The 17,820-nt window shown below is 35.7% G+C and overlaps 1 protein-coding gene across 2 annotated transcripts in view; it reads left to right on the forward strand.

Moving 5' to 3' along the window:
- The window catches only part of LOC111872863 (twitchin), a 77,725-nt gene extending 63,305 nt beyond the window's left edge, over window positions 1-14,420 (forward strand). For both annotated transcript variants that reach the window (XM_023867091.1, XM_023867092.1), the window contains 8 exons: window positions 366-510; window positions 3,179-3,324; window positions 3,656-3,812; window positions 5,274-5,393; window positions 7,054-7,251; window positions 10,261-10,374; window positions 11,168-11,418; window positions 13,612-14,420. In XM_023867091.1, coding sequence (XP_023722859.1) covers window positions 366-510; window positions 3,179-3,324; window positions 3,656-3,812; window positions 5,274-5,393; window positions 7,054-7,251; window positions 10,261-10,374; window positions 11,168-11,370 — 1,083 coding nt within the window. In that variant the 3' untranslated portion in view covers window positions 11,371-11,418; window positions 13,612-14,420. The remainder of the gene's footprint in view (window positions 1-365; window positions 511-3,178; window positions 3,325-3,655; window positions 3,813-5,273; window positions 5,394-7,053; window positions 7,252-10,260; window positions 10,375-11,167; window positions 11,419-13,611) is intronic.
- Window positions 14,421-17,820: the final 3,400 nt, after the last annotated feature.

Here is a 17,820-nt window from a genome sequence, read left to right on the forward strand (position 1 = left end):
TTATCATATTTCATAAATATTTAAAATTTCCTGTTGGTTTTTAGTTTTTATAGTGATTACTGAAGAGTACTATCTTTTGGGACTGGACTACATGACATTACATCCCAGATGATAGAACTCTTTAACATCTTTGTCCACTGTCATCTCCTAATAATGAAACATTTAAACTTCCAAGTTCAAGAACTGACTAATCAAGGAGCATATTATTCAATGTCATTTGTATATAATTCATTTATATTGGCACATACTAAAATTTTAAAAAATGATTGATTGTATTTGGAATATCTGGATTCTGTTCTCTAATATGTATTTCTATACATTGTCATCATATTAACAAAAATTAAATTAACATTTTTTATGTGAAGTCTGCAGCCACAATTGCAGTGAACAGTTCAAGTAGTTCAAGCACTACAGACACATCAGACAAGCGCACCATCAGGAAATATGGAAGCAAATTGGATACAACTGGCAGTCCATCAAGGTCACGCAGTGCAACCAAAGAATTGATATGTAAGTAAATGTGCACCTGTGTTTTATTTTTAATATTAAAATTTAATTCAGTTAGGTTAAAACCTGGATCAAACTTGTGTGAGCAGGGTGACTCAATCAGTCAAGTGTGACTTAATTGAGTGTCAGTAGTAAAATACACCTATGAAATTTGGTTGCTCCAAATGCTGAGAAAGGGATTGTTCAGATTGGCATTCCTTCCTTCCCTTCTGTGCTTCTATTTATATTTCTTTGGTATACAGCTTCTTTTCCTACCAGTTTGTAATTTACTGATAGCCTGTTCTTTAAGTTGAACACCCATTATATTAAGTTATTTGAGCTGGAAACTGTGAACTATAATGAATTTTTAGTATTTTACTTAAACATGCTTTTAAGTCATTGGTTATTTCTATATACTTCTGTGTTCACCTTCTGCAACCCATGTCCACGCACTATGGGTAGTACAAGGAAGCACAGGTACACATCACTTCGTCAGACCTAAAATTACACCATGGCCACTTCCTTTCATATTCTTTCCAGTTCATCATTCAGTGTCATCCAGTTTGCTGACATAAATAAATATAAATAAGTTAATTAATAATGTCACTTGTAAGGTGGTATGCAGGACGAGAATGACGGGTTTTAGTTCAGATTATTTGATTTATTAGTACCTTGGTTACAGCCTCTCTTAATCACTCTCAAATACAGCCAATACAGCGCTATTCCTGTTGTACACACTTTCCAGTTCACTGTTGCACATGCACTAGGATTCTACGTCTTCACTACCAATCTCCTAGCAATGGATCTCAACAAAGAAACTGTAAAAGTCTCACTAGATTACACACTCTCAATATCACTGCACTATAGCACTCATAAAGCCTTCAAATCACATGTAAAATCTTCACAGGCTGACCTCTTGCACTCTTCTGTGCTCCTGGTTCCAATTCACTCTGCCAGCTTATGGCTGAATTGAATGTAACTGCATTCACTTCTCTTGTAAGCACTTTGCACTTGTGTCTCAAGTGCCTTGAGCTCTCCTTGACTCTCCACACTTTATCACTGTCACTTAAAATTTAAATCTGTTTTGTCTGGAACTGTCGTTATATAACCTCCACACCAACCACACAGTAAATAGCCTCTATTGTTGCAGAGTAGTGTTTACTGTGATGTTGCATAGCAACAGTTGCAGCATGGACTCCATAGAAAGCCAGTCACATGATAGCCATCTCACCAGCCCATTATTGCACTGACTGTTGGCCAGCAATGAACTATAAACATTCTTCCTATTGTTGAGTGTGCTTACGTGACTGAAAGTTGTTTACAGGTAGTTGCTTAGACACACTCTTGCCATCCACATTACAATATATCTGCTGCATAACTTCCAAGTGTATTTATTAATAAAGGGTTTTATCTGTAGGCATATGTTGTCTGCTGTCAGAAGGCCTGTGCAGTTTTATTCCATTCCTTATTGCTCTGACAAGTTAAAATTTCTTTCCTTGTATTCTCAATCTGGACTACATTGCCTCTACTTAAGAATGATTGTAAAGGAAGATGTTAATAAATTCAACCATCAGATCCAGAACCTACCATTATTTTCATCACACGCACCACCCTACACTTGACAATATTCTTATCAACAAAAATATTCTGGAGAACTGAAGGTAGGGTGATTTGTAAATGCTGTATTGGAAAAGTTATGGGACAAGTGCTTGTGGCCTATTTTAATATTCTGTTTCTCCATTCCATCTGCAGAAACTAATAAAAACCACAAAAAAATTACAGTCAGGAAACATATGTGCAGGACAGGTCTTTTTCACCCAGGACCTCCTGAATACAAAGTAAAAATGGTAACTGCGCAATTGCAGTGTTTGGTAAAATAATTGTGTGTAATTCCTGTGTACCTAATAGATACAAGCGGTAACATGATTTAGTGTCTATGTTGGTGTGATGTGTAACAGTGTGATTCAAGCTAAGACTGGAAACAGTGACTTGATGGATTGCAGCTCTGTCTTTGTTTCTTCACTCATGCCATGTTTCATTTGATTCAGTGGTATCACTAGCACTTTATAAATCAAGTATACATTCAGTATTAGAAACATCTTAGGTAATTTATTCTTCAAAAAGAAAATCGATCCTATTTGCTTTGGCTTTATATAAAAAAAAAACATATCATTGCGCTGTGAGAATAATTACAAACTTTGAGATGCATCAAACCCAAGTTCACAAAGTCCAAAACATCATGCTAGTTCACAACTTTAGGTCCTACAAGTATTACTATACATGACAAACAAAGAAGATACAGACTTAGGGGGTTTCATGCTGTCATATCACACGTTGATTCTATTGGAATTGAATATGTCAATAGACCAGTCAGTTTATTTTATTGAACACTACATGTTTTGGTTGTGGTTGACCATCATCAGATGTGCATATATAATCAAAAATATATTGTGATATATTGCTGAATTTGTAATCAAAATGGATCCGTTTTGTCCATGCAATTAAAAGTTTCTCAAAGAATATGTTAAAAATATGAAAATTATAAAATTATAAAATTGTACAACTTGTATACATAAAATGTATTGCATAGATGTCTCAAATAAATGATGTGATGATTAGCCAAGTGTCATTGCCATCTTACTTGTACTTTGACATAGCTGCATTACTCTGTTACATCGTTACTTCATTATAGTGCCACCAGATGATTCACTGATGTGTAAACCTGAATTCACACGGAAGCTGCAAGATTTAACAGTCAATGATGGAGATCAGCTTCAGTTCAGTTGCTCAATAAAGGGAGACCCTGAACCTCAGGTCAACTGGACAAAGAATGGCCAGGTATGTACATGCAAGTACCTTTACATTATTTAGTTAATAGTTGTAATTTACTTTTATTACCATATCTGTATTAATTCTATGTAAAATTTTTTCAGATGGCTACTGTAAGATTTATGACATGTATATTAGATTTACTGTTATACTATTGTTTTATATTTATAATGACAGTTTCTATATCCTATAGGTCATTTGACCTTGTATGGATTAATGGAATGTAATTAAATAATAATAATAATAATAATAATAGTAAAAAGTAATAACAGAAGGGACCGTGTAAGAAGTTATAATAATAATTAATTGGAAGTTTATAACACAATGTTATTGTTTCCAGGCATTAAGTTCTTCTGATATTGTGGACCTGAAATATAAGAATGGAATTGCAACACTTACAATAAATGAAGTGTTCCCAGAAGATGAAGGTCAATATATTTGTGAAGCCACCAACTCAATGGGCACAGCAAAGACAGTATGCAAACTTACAGTGAAGCGTATGTATCCAATATCTTTCATAGGGTTTACAGATATGCATCCATGCAAAAACAATAATAATAATGTATCACTGGTATCTTATCACTTGTATTTTATCTGGTACCCACCTTGAGCAACATTAGGGTTGCAAGGAAGGTGGTCAAAAACAGCCAGTTGAAAAGCTCCAGCAGTGGTCGAATGTGAACATTGGTGCTTATATGTGGACACGCATTATCATGGAGGATCACCACAACAGACATCATCATTCCACGCCTTTTGTTCTAAATGGCCAGCCCTATGCAATTTTTTAGTGTTTTGCAATACACTTCTGGTGTTATTGTGGTCCTTTTTTTGCATGAATTCCACCATCAGCACTCCTTTCCTGCCCCAGAAAACAGCTACCATCAGGTTTCTGGTAGGAAGTCAGTGTTCATTTAAACTTTTTCTGCTTGTTTGGTGAATGTATGTGCGTCCTCTTATTTTACTGCTCTTTGGTTTCAACACCCATAAATAAAACCCAGGTTTCATCATCTCTTTCTCATATGATGTGATTGAGAAGTTCATTGCCACCTTTGCTGTATCACTCTAAAAAAGTGAACGTCAAAACAGTTCTTTGCATTTTGGTCACACCCATAAGCATTTTTGGAACCCATCTAATTCAAAAGCTTCTGACAGCTAGCCTAACTGAGATAGTCTCAAAGAGAAGAGTGTCTGAAATTTGTGGAAATTCACACAAAAGTTCTGAAATTGTGAAATGTCATCTTTCACCCATTATTTTGGGCAACACTTTGAACAGTATCATCACTCAGTACAGATGGCCAACCACTTTACTCTTCAACATGATCATTTATTTGCCCATCTTTGAACATTCTACACGAAGTCTTACAGTTCCTTCACTTTCAGCTGTAAACTGTGGCACATAATTCATGATGAATTTCCATAGCACTCATGTTTCTAGCGTGAAGAAAGCAGATAAGAGGGAGAATTTTGCAGCTTGCAGGTTTATCGATCACAGGACACATCATACCTCACTCTGTAGAGACAGACAAGAACAAACACTAGATGACCAGTTTACAAGGCAATGAGTCATGTGACACTACCTCACAAGTGCGAGCTCTCTCCCCTGCTCCTACATGAGTTGCCTAAAATTAACCGAAGTTACTTTCCAAGTAGCCCTTGTAGAAGATAAGAGGTGTTCAGCTGTAAGAGCTGTAAGTGCTATTGAACTGTCAGAGATAGGATGCAACTTATGAACACTGGGAGAAGGGTTCATATATCTTGCTATGAGGTGGATTTGAATATCTTTACAAAGTATTTTGTACTGTATATTTTTCCTATCATTGTAATATGTTTCCAGTATTCTGGAAGTTACTTTGAAAAGATATTATAATTAAATATAATTACAGATGTTTATTAATATTTACATTGTTCTATTTATGATCCATGAGAGATATGTTTTAATGTTTACTCTTATGTTGTAGCTATGCAGAATGCAGGAAGCAAAACGAAGAGTGGAGACAAACCTCCAAAGATTGTCAGCCACTTGAAGTCTGACTTTGTAAAAGACGGTGAACCTGTTATATTGTCTTGCCGAATTATAGGTATGTTGAATAGACTGGATTAAACCTTACTTGAATTCTGGAAATATAAATATGCCTATTTTTATTGACTAGTCTTCAGCTCTTACCTGGCTGGCTGAATTTTTCTGTTATTATTATATGTCAAAGGTTATATTAATTTGTATTTGATATCAGACAGTGAATAGTAAATATTTACACTTTGATAATTGTTTATGGTAGTTGATTAATTTGCAAGTACATTAAAATATTATGTAGGGAAATATTGTCATGCACTAACTGACTTAAGTATCATAAACAAAACATATGTTATTGTTGTGTTTTGAAATTTGTTATGCGCCAGTAAGCTTTGTTACCTTATTATTCAGTGTACTGAATCATTCATACATCTAATGTACTGTGTTCTCACCATAGACTTACATCTTATAACAGATGCCATAACAAGCATTAGCTGGCAAATATGAGCCAACTGCTTAATAATGCCTGACAGAATAACTGTTTGCACCAATCACTTGAGACAAGATAATTATTTTACATGGAATGAATCTTGAGATCAAGATGATACTGAGATGCCTATTTATAACCCATGGTGGACACATCCTAAATTGGTCATAATCAATATATAAACGAAAATACAGCCAATATTAGTACAAATATATGTACAATAACATCATATACATTGTCATGTTTGAGTGCCTGTTCTGAAGTTTTATATCATAATTTAAAATAAAATATAAATTAACCATCTGAGTATATCTAATTTTTTTCCTTATTCTGTTAAAATATTTTTAAAACACCAACATATTCTTTCATAAATAAACATCTTCATGGAGGATACCCGATATTAAACTAAACTACAATTTGTGTGTGTGAATAAAGTATTTCAAATGTTATAAGTCATATAATTTTTATAAAGGTTAAGACTGATATTATATTAAAACTTTGTATGAAGCATTGTCACATGCACCTTCCTTGATAATTGGTATGTTATACTATATTGCATATTGGTGCCTCATACTTGTAGCTTAAGGCATCAGTACAGTGAAGTGCTAAATCAATGTGTGATTCTTGAGAGGATTTTAGATATCAGTATATAAACACTTCTTTAGTCACCAGTATAGACTCTAAACAATCCGACATTTCATCAGTCAAAAACCACACATCATTGCAGCACATCACAATACCAGCATCTTAAAAAAAAGCTCAAGGCAACAATACACAGTATATAGTAAAATGCACCAATTAACAAAAAAAGGTACATTTTATAATGGTTCACATCAGTGAACTTTAATGTAATATTAGCATTTGCAACTTTTATGAAAATTCTATGACTTTGAGATTTTAAATATTTTATTCATACATACAAATTATAAAGTTTCCTTAATATTTAGTATTCCCCTGAATTTGGCGATTTATGACCGAAACGTGTCTGGATTTTAATAATATTTAATCAGCATAAGAAAATAAATAATATATATATATATNTATATACTCAGATCATGGCTTTTAATGTAAGAAGTATAACAGCAAAAAATCCACACCAAACTTCAATATAATTTTCTTTTATCAAGAAAAATATTTAATGTATGAAAAAAGAATTATGTGTATACATGATTATTTTAGCTTACTTCATTATGCAATTTAAATATGTTTTTATTACAAATCTATTTTTTTTGTTTTGTAGGTGCTCAGAAGTTTGATGTAATTTGGCTTCATAACAACAAAGAAATCAAGCCAAGTAAAGACTTCCAATATACAAATGAAGCCAACATATACAAACTGAATATAGCTGAAATTTTCCCTGAAGATTCAGGTACATATACATGTGAAGCATTCAACGATGCAGGTGAATCCTTCAGCAGCTGCACTCTGGTTGTCTTAGGTATGTGTCAAAGTAAAAAATAATGCTTTCTTTCTAAGAGGCTGTTGAGGCCCATAGTGTTGTGAGACCTCAAGGCTCCATATTTTCAGCTCACAGATGGAAGTAAAATTGCCAGCCTTTCACACCGGCTGCTGTTTACCTGCAGGATGATTCCTTGTACTCATTTCTCCAAAATTATGAGAGACTTTCATTTCATATGCAGACTTGTCAGTTACCTTCACATTTGCTACATATAGTGATATTTTCCACTCAGTATGCAGTTGTGGGCTTATATTTTTTCAGACATAACTATGAAATTTCAAAACCATTCCATCTTTCTTTATGTCATGGTTTTCCTCACACCCTTCAGGCAAATTCCAGGACAGTATCTGTAAATATGCCTTCAGTTTTAAGGGACTTGGATATTATGAAAGATCTTATGAGATAAACAGACACAACCTTGAAGCATCTTTAGAAATTTCTCTCTCATTTTAATATTTTTTGCGACAATAAAAGTAAGAATGGCAGCTTAGGGAAAATCATAAATATTCCTTGATTTCTGAAACCCTGAGAGGAATGTCAATAAATAAAGTCACCCCTTGTGAATGGATGATTTTGATGCCCAGAGAAACATTATAGACACTCATAGTCATTATTCTTGTTACTATATTTACATTAGCTGGATAGAAATAGCTTGATTAAATAACAAGACTTATACAGTATAGATTTAAGAAAGTGTTGGTGAGATAACTGAGGAATTTTTGAACCATCATTAAATATCGCTACGTAAATGTCTAGAAACATGTAACATTGGAAAGGGTTTCTCTCTAGGTTGATAACATTTAATGTGACAAGATTTTTTATCATGCAAAGGACAGCTTCCTGCTAAAGGGTTTAGATTTACTAGTGGTAATTCATCAATTATACTTATCATGACCAAATTTGAATAAAGTGAAACATGTCATCAGGTTTCTTTAGGCAACAGTGAATTTGAATACTAGTTGAGGAAAATATTAAATGTAGAAAATTTAGCACTGGGATTATTGACTTTGAACCATTGAGACTGAACATTAAAAGAGGTAAAGTCTTAAATTTAGGAATGTTAAATAGGGGTTCCACCATATACCAAAATTTGGTCTGTAAAATACAAAATGTCATCCATATTTATAAATCAAACTTGTCCTGTCATACAAACAAAAACAATCGACTTTAAACACAGACTTGGCGTGAAAATTAATTCAGAATATTTCTTTGGGGGGGGGGGGATATCTGTATTGCAAACATTACCTTGGATGAAAACCACATATCTTCCTGTCTTTAATTTTCCTGATCATAATTTTGAATGTATAACGTCGGCACTGACTGGCAAATATGCTAAATTTGCACTGCAGAACACCTTAACAAGAAATGAATCACGTCAGGTACCAATTGGTTTATGTCCGTAGAGAACACTCATTGGCTTGAAGTATAAAATATATGCTCAGCCTGAGGGAAGGATCACTTCTCATAAAGAGATCTCCACAGGAACAGGTCATGGATCTTGCACAGATAAGGCTCCAAAAGTCATTACTCAGTGTGAATGACAAAACGTTTTACACTCAATACAAGCTTATGTCTGACCCAAAGCTGTCCTATTGATGCATGTACTGAACAAGAAATCACAGTCAGGCTGTCAGATCATGTTGCATCTTTGTTCATTGACATCCATGAGAAGGAACAGGGCACGCTTATATCAATGCATATCTTATTCCTCATTTTTGAAGTACTGGTAGTGTCAGCGAATGAAAGAGGTATTTGCAGTTTAGTAACAGTGAAACTCAATCTATCAAATGTACTGAGATACAGCCACTGGCAAAGATTAAGGCCCATGCAACAATGGTGTAGCTCATGCATAATTTGCTTGAAGTGCCTATGTGTAGAACACTTCGGTTGTCAAAAACTTCAACATATTATGCTGATTTCATTTTACCTTAATCATCCAGTTTAAATACTTATCTTTGAATGAGAAAGTCCAAGTATTTGGATACAAGAAATCCTTTCAATTCCCAGGCCAAGGAAGGTATTTTGTTAAATTGCTGGTCACTGATATTTCCACACTAATATTTCCACACTAATAGAAAACATCCTGAAATTATGCTTACCATAGTTTCATGGTAGCTGAAAGTAAATTTATTACTGGTTTTGTAAAATGTCACAAGAATGCTTTACCTGTAACGTTTCTCTCACTATATGTTATCTTTCTCCGGACTTCTCAGTACCAGAGTACCATCACAGTTCTTGTTAGCACTAACAGGTGGTAAGCTAGGTATGACACTGGAATTCAAATATTTTTTTTTTAATTGTTGAATGCGGAGAGAGAGAGAGAGTGTGTGTGTGTGTGTGTATTCGTGCATACGTGTGTGTGTGTGTGTGTGTTTGGGGGGGTGTGCAGTTAATGGCGCAGCTGGGCTCTGCAACCCGATCGTTTTACGGCGGGCTCGCGCTGAGGCGGAACGGCTGGCCCCCAGCCAAGGCGACTCGCTCGAGGTGCGTGAAGACNTGGCTTCTTAGTTCTTCCTCTGTATTGCTCTTATTTGCTCTTGTAACAAATGTATGTGTTTCTATTCTTAATAAATTTATTTTTGTTATGTTTCTGTTGTTGTTATTGTTGTTGTTGTTGGTGGTGGTGGTGGTGGTGGTGGTTGTGGTGCTGCTGCTGCTGCTGCTGCTGCTTATAAGTCTTGAAGTTCTGATTATTAAAATTGCAGTCTTCTGGGTTGTAACATTATATGGTTTTGTAGGCAGATACCCACGTTTTTGAGGAACCTGGAAGATGAATGGAGCGTGTTCCTTTAAAATGTTAGTGTCCACCGTCAAAATTAGATGGTCACAACCCAGAAAATCACAATCTTAATTACTATTATCATCACTTTTATCATTATATTGTCATCATTTTGTTATTATCAGCAACACAGTAGTAGTGTTAAAAAATATATTCCCTCTGCTGATGTTGAGCTTATGGGATAATCGTTTATTTTCCAAATATTTTAGTACCAAATGAAGAGCCAAAGAGCCCTGTGTTCAAAACATTCCCGCAGTCTGCCACTGTCCAGGAAGGAGAGAGTGTGAAGTTTGAATGTGAATTTGAGAAAGTGCCGCAAAAGGGTGAGTTAGCAGTATATGAACGTATATTGGTTTGAAGAGGGACAATGATACATAAACTTGTAGATTTACACAGTTATAAAAAAAAGGCTCAGAGCAGTATTCTCTCATCTCAAGCACAAACATAAATTATGAATGCATGTCAGAGATACAGGGGACTTGATATATGGAAAATCTATTACAACATTAAAATTCAAGTCCAGAATATAATATTTTGAATCAGTATACAGGTAGCATCATTGAACATTATAATACTAGTTTTCAAGTATCATTAAATTAATTTGTATATCTGAGAAAAGAACCCATATCCATATTTTAAGAGATCATCATTAAAATGCAATTACATACACCATATAATTTTACTGAATATACTTTTGTCAGTATGCAAACTCATGTATTGTATTTGGAATGTGTAAAGTTTATTTATATCTTTAATCTTTTTCAAACTTGTGTTGCAATTAACACACAGAATAAAACTGAATTAAGATTGCAGTCTGCGAGGATGTGGCACTATAATCTAGTATATAGGTGCCACTATTTTTGAGGGACCTGCTGCCTCCATCCTCTGAGTTGGAGCTATTTCTAGCTTCACGATGAAGGCCATGGTTTCCTTCAAAACACTTGAACCTGTCTACCAGAATACATCACATCACATCACATCACATCACAGGAAACCATAACCTTAAACTTCAAATCTCTCAAAACATATTTGTTTATATTTCTTCATAGATCCAATAAACTAAGATTGCTAAATGATTGTGTAAATTAACTGTTATATTCCAACTTTTTCTTACAGTGACATGGCTGAAAGATGGTAAACCTGTAGATGAACAAAGTTCAAAGTACCAATTTGTCCAGGATGGTAAAAGAAAATTCAAGTTTGAAGTCACAAGTTGTAGTACATCAGATATAGGCCAGTACACAGCAAAAGCTGAAGGAAAGAAGGGAGAGACAACAGCTGCCTTCTCATTAAATATTGTCCCTGCTGGAGAACTGTGATCATCATTATGCAGGAAATAACAAGCCACTTAAATTTTTTTTAATAAGGTATTAATACCTTTATATGATTGTTGCCTGAAATCCTCTGTAGAAAAACATGTGGATAGTATGTACATAATATTTCATACTTTGAGGTTGAAATTGTTATTGCAGAATTGAAAAGGTATAATCACCAGGTAGAGATCAAATTCCATCAGAACTGATTCGAGCAGGAGGCAAAATATTATGTTCTAAGATCCATAAGCTAATTAATTATATTTTGAATAAGGAAAAATTGCCTGATCAGTGGAAGGAGTTAATTACTGTACCAGTTCACAAGAAGTGTGATAAAACTGACTGTAGTAATTATCATGGGATATCACTACTATCAACTTCATACAAAATTTTATCCAGTACTCTTCTCTCAAGGTTAAGTCCATACATAGATGAAATTATTGGGGATCAACAGTGTGGGTTTCAATATAACAGATCAACTACTGATCAGATCTTTTGTATTCATCAGATACTTGACAAAAAATGGGAGTACAATGAGACAGTACATCATCTATTCGTATACTTCAAGAAAGCTTATGATTCAGTTAGGAAGGAAGTATTGTACAATAGTCTGATAAGAGTTTTGGCTACCCATGAACCTAGCTAGGCTGATTAAAATGTGTTTAAATTAAATGTATGGTAAAAGTCTGTAGGTGAATATTGGTCTGATAATTTTCCTATCAAGAATGATCTCAAACAAGGAGATGCTTTATTGCCACAGCTTTTCAACTTCGCTTTAGAATGTGCCATTAGGAAGGTCCAGAAAAACCAGGTGGGACTGAAATTAAATGGGACACATCAGCTGTTGGTCTGTGCCAATGATATAAATCTACTGGGTAATAATACGGATACCATAAAGAAAAACACACAAACTGTAACTGATACTAGTAAAGAGGTTGGTCTAGAAGTAAACGCAGAGAAAACTAAGTATATGTTGCTGTCTTGTCAACAGAATGCAGGGAAAAATCATGACACATAGGTAGGTAACAGATGTTTTGAAAATGTGGTATAGTTCAGATATTTGGGAACGACTATAACAAATAAACCCTGATTCAGGAGGAAATTAAGAAGAGATTGAACTCAGGTATTGCTTGCTAGCATTTAGTCCAGAAGCTTTTTGTCTTCTCGTCTGCTGCCTAAAAACATAAAAATTATAATATACAAAACTATAATTTTGCCTGGTGTTCTGTATGGGTGTGAAACTTGGTCTCAGACATTAAAGGAGGAACATAGACTGAGCATGTTTGAGAACAGGGTGTTGAGGAGAATATCTGGACCAACCAGAGGTGAAGTGACAGGAGGTTGGACAAAATCCATAATGAGGAGCTTCATAACTTGTACTCTTCTCCAAGTATAATTAAAATGATCAAGTCATGGAGGATGAAATGGACATGGCATGTAGCATGAATGGGGGAGAAGAAGAATGCATATAAGATATTGGTGGTAAATCCAGAAAGAAAGAGACCACTGGGAAGACCAAGGTGTAGGTGGGGTGAACAGTGTTAAAATGGATCTTAGAGAGAGAGAGGATGGGATGGGATGGATTGGATTGATCTGGCTCAGGATAGGGACCAGTGGAGGACTCTTGTGAACATAGTAATGAACCTTTGGGTTCCATAAAATGCTGAGAAGTTCTTGAGTAGCTGCACAGTTGGCGGCTTCTCAAGAAGGGTGCAGCTCCAGGAGTGAGTGAATATTTGATTCTGTCTACAACTATGGTCTCCTTCAGATCTCCCCTGAAAGAATGATTAGACACAAAGCTTGTATTAAACTGAAACCACACTCTAACCTTCAAGAGAGCGAATGAAGCTTTCAAAAGTTGTATGCAATATAATCCTGGTCAGGTGATTTAGTCTTGTGCCTTATTGAATTGTGATCTCATGTCAGACATGAATTCAGAATCAAATATAAGTACAAGAGCACATATTATTTATGAATTTAATTAATATTTTTTGTTTATAACTCATTGCTAATCATAAGCCCTCAAACACTAAACTTTTTTGGATTCTACTGATAAATTTCCAAATACAATATTAACAACAAATGTAATATGTGTTATGAAACCATTGTTCTAAATGGAATAATCTTTCAGAGGAATTATATATGAAACATTCTAATAATTTCACTATTTCCATTAAGAGAGTTTCAGGAGGATTTTATAATTTGTGTATCAATATTGAAAGGTTGCTTAATGTTTTCTGTTGACAGGTTCCATGCAACAGCTTCAGATTCCTTATGAAGGCGAAAGGAATGAATCAACATGTCAACAAAGCTCTTGTAAAATGGGCATGTAACATAATGGTGTTGACTTTGTTATTGCATCACCACAATCATTTGTATCATCATCATTGATATATTAAAATTGCACCAAAATAAATGATCATATTGTGAAATATGTTCATCATCAATGAATAAGTGAGAAATAATGCCAGCATCCTGTTTAACATCTCACAATTTCTACTACTTTTTCATTAATGTTGTCATATTTCTTCAATGCTGTAGTATTTACATTTGTCTGAAAATACTATACGTACGACACATGGAAATTTACCTTTCCATAATTCGATATACGAAAAATACGAATATTTTTTTATTTAACTGCTTTCAGAAAGTAATTTTTACATGATGACAGTTACAAGCTGAAGCAGGATTGTTGTATTTCTCTTTTTAAATCTTCAGTAAATAATGTATTGGTTTTTGCACTTCAGTCTCAATTCATCACTGAGTAAGGGCATTTAAATCTAGTCATGTATAATTAATACTTCGAAAATCTAAAAGAACGAACTATTATGGCAAAGTTATAGAAATCACATGCACAGTTTTTAAAATGTGTCAATTTTGTGTTTATTAAAATCATTCTGTAATTTATTTTAAACTGACTCATGATGGCACAAGACTGACATTCACTTCTCTCTCTCTCCCATTCTTTCCTTCCATGTCCTGTCATACCCAGCACTCACTCAAAACTCACTACTTTGTATGGTCTCATTTATGAATAAAATATAAACAGTCTCACAGTCATTGTTTTAAATTAACAGCTCATGCCATCAATAATGAATGCAGACATTAATTGGGCAGCATCTGCAGTGTATACTGTTATATGTAAAAGACACTATACTTGATGTCACGAGCTATCATATGTGAACTAATAACCCCTGTTATTCTCCATTCTCTGGGCTACCTTATCATAGTCAAGAAACTGCTGATGGTATTCACTTTTCTTTTAAAGTTGTTCCTGTCCCTAAACACAACATAATAACATTGTACAGTATTGACCTAGAGACCAGTTGTCCTGCTCAAGAGTCTGAATGGTTTCCCTCAATCTCAAGGAATTAGGGGGTTGAACCTAAATTAGTACACAAGTATTCCCCTCCACATTCTTCACAGTACATTATTCACTAATCACTCTACAATTCAGTATTCTATAGTCTGATCTATTGAGAGCATTCGTTCATTCATTTCCTTTATTTTCCATATATCCATACAGGTAACAAACCTAGGATATGGAAATGGAAACATACATTATTAGATATACCATAAAATTCACTACATTAGAACTAGATGGAGATCAAAGGTTAGGTTCACACCACAGTCAATTTAGCCCACATGGCAAAAGTCCTCAGTAGCTGTTGGATAGATGGCTGACTGGGCTCAAAACTGGTCTTTACAGAGGCAAAGAGAAAAATCTCTGATCCGTCCAGGGACCAGATCTTAGGCATCCAGACATATGCAGCCATTTTACTGACAACTATTCTGACTTAAACAGTTTTCTTCTAGGTGGTCTGTACAAAAATGGGCCATGGTGAAATCATCATTACACCTAAACCACTCTAAGATAAAATTTCAAGCTGTCTTTGTTCTTAATTACATTCCATGCATGAAGGTATGTGGGGAAGTGGGAGTATAGCTCCACCAATTCTCAAGTTTGGAACTAGATTAAGATATAGCCAGCTTCACTCCCTGGCTAATTTACCTCAGGGAAATAACTCCTAATATTAATTGGATAGGAGGCTGGATGAGGCCCAGGGCCAGTATGTATCCTGTGGATAAGAGAAATAACCTTGTCCCAGCTGGGAATGGAACCTCACTTCCCCAGTTGTTTAGCCCATAGCCTATTCACTATACTTCGTGGGTTATCCCAGCTCCTGGTCTATGAAATTGCAAGTAGAATTGCTTTACAGGCTGTACCCCTGCTGGGAATAAAACCCTGGCCATCCAGCCCATAACCCATCATTATACCAACTGAGCTATCCTGACTCCTTATATTGACATACAGATAAATGGTATAGTTGTCCATGTGCGTCAGTAAGCACCAAAGAAAATGTAAAGGAAAATGGAGGTATGGGTCTGTACATTGTTAATTTGAGGACTACATGAAGGTGAGTGGTCAGCTTTATGCTCTGCCAACTTTAATCTTGGGGAAAAGGGTCTCTGGTATTCAATTGATTGGATGCTTTTTGACCCAGATGCTGTAAAATAAAACTTCAGTGAAGGGAGCATAGATATTCATTTTCTTTGATTGACACTCTCATGACTGTGTTTGTCTTTCCTGTTATTAGCATTGTGTGATGATATAGGAATTGTTGTCAGATATAGAGGTGTCGTTGGTGTCTCCACCTTATCGTGGTGAGGGGGTTTGAGTATGCCAAGGACCCTGAGAGCTATACCAGCGGTATCGTAGCTACTGGCAGGGCCTCCCTTGCTGGACAGGTCAAAGGGTAGGCATCAGACGAAGAGAGACACCAAAAACTGATGCCGGAAGCAGCGTCATCAGCAGCGACTTGAAGCACAGAGCAAATGATGCTCGAGATGGTTCAAGTTCGTATAGCAACAGGCGTGACCAGAGTGGTTTGAACGGCTGTTGTACTGCGATGTGGAAAGCAAATGGAAAAACTACCACATTATCACTTTTCCTGGATAGTCTCTTTCCAAAAACAGAAGATCGCATTAAGTGGAGGAACTGTTTTGGAAGAGACTGTGGACCTGTCGTCTGACAGATTACTGATGAATGAATGAATAGAATTTCAATCAAAGCAGGGTGAGTGAGGTTAATAGATTATGGACACTTTCCATGGATTTATGTCATAAATTTTGTGCCCATTGTGTGATATTTGTACACAACTTATTGTTATATAATTGAGTGTGGCTATAGAGGGGGCTTGGATTGGTAATCAGATCTATTGGGCACTTTAACACACAACTCATGACTACACTCTATAAATCACTGTCACACAAAGACCAGCATTCTCAGTCACAGTCTTCATTGCTCTGCTTGGTAACATCTTCAAAAGGCAGACATTCCCCTGCTTCCCAGCTCATGCCCTCGCAGACTGGCAGCCAACTCACACCAACCTTCTATTCTTCTATCTACTGTCTTAGGACCCTCTTGCAATCAAGTCAAAGTCACATTTCAACTGACAGTAAGTTTTGGTGTGGAGCCCCATCTGGGGCTCATGACCAGATATTTATTACTCTTTGGCAGTTTTGGTCTTGTTTTTGTGGGGCACCCTCTCTGATGAGGGGACAGGTCTGTCTTGTGTATATGCTGCTGGCCCTTGCAATTGCAGTCTTCCTTGAGTCTGAGTCCCTTGGCACTCGAGACCATATTTTACTGTCTCAGATTTGAGACTTCCATTTTCATCACCTATGACTGGCAGGGTCATGGTGGTGGTATTTAATCCCACTTTCACATGGGTTCCTCTTGTAATCCAAGTCAAAGTCACATTGCAACTGATGGTCAGTCGGTCATTCTGTCTTGGTATCAAACCCCATCTGGGTCTCATGACTAGATATATATTACTGTTTGACAGTTACAGTCTCATTATTGTGGAGCACGCTCTCTGATGAAAGGATATGTCTGTCTTTTGTCAGAGCCATTGTTTGCAATAGCAAGTTATTTGTCATAATGTAAAAGATGTTTACATTTTACATGTTAAACATGTTAAAAATATATATACAATATATACAGGGTCTCTGTCAGTACAACAGATTTTGCCCTATTTCTAGCAGCTTCCACTACACTGGCAGTCTAGTCACTTGAATGGTCATATGCTTGCCTGCCACCAATTCTCTTATAATGGCAACTGGTTCTGGTTATACACCCTTGACATGGATCACACGTAAAACACCTCTTCAATCATTACGTGTTCTCTCATTACCAAGGAAACATGTCCCCAGAACTTTCCCTAACAAAGGCTTTTGTACTGTCTCCTGTATACACAGCTGTTGCTTGACAATGGGACTACATGCCATATTATAAAAAAGTAAAGGTATCCCTGTAACCGGCCGTGAAGGCACAGGGTTGTGAGACGTTAAGGGTCCCACATTAACTTGACAATCGGCTCAAAGATGGCATGTCACATTATACAAGTTTTTATTTACTTATTTTGTAATTAGAATTGTAACATGCCTTATGAT

The sequence above is a fragment of the Cryptotermes secundus genome, unplaced genomic scaffold, assembly GCF_002891405.2.
Source record: "Cryptotermes secundus unplaced genomic scaffold, Csec_1.0 scaffold298, whole genome shotgun sequence".
NCBI classification, from domain to species: domain Eukaryota; kingdom Metazoa; phylum Arthropoda; class Insecta; order Blattodea; family Kalotermitidae; genus Cryptotermes; species Cryptotermes secundus.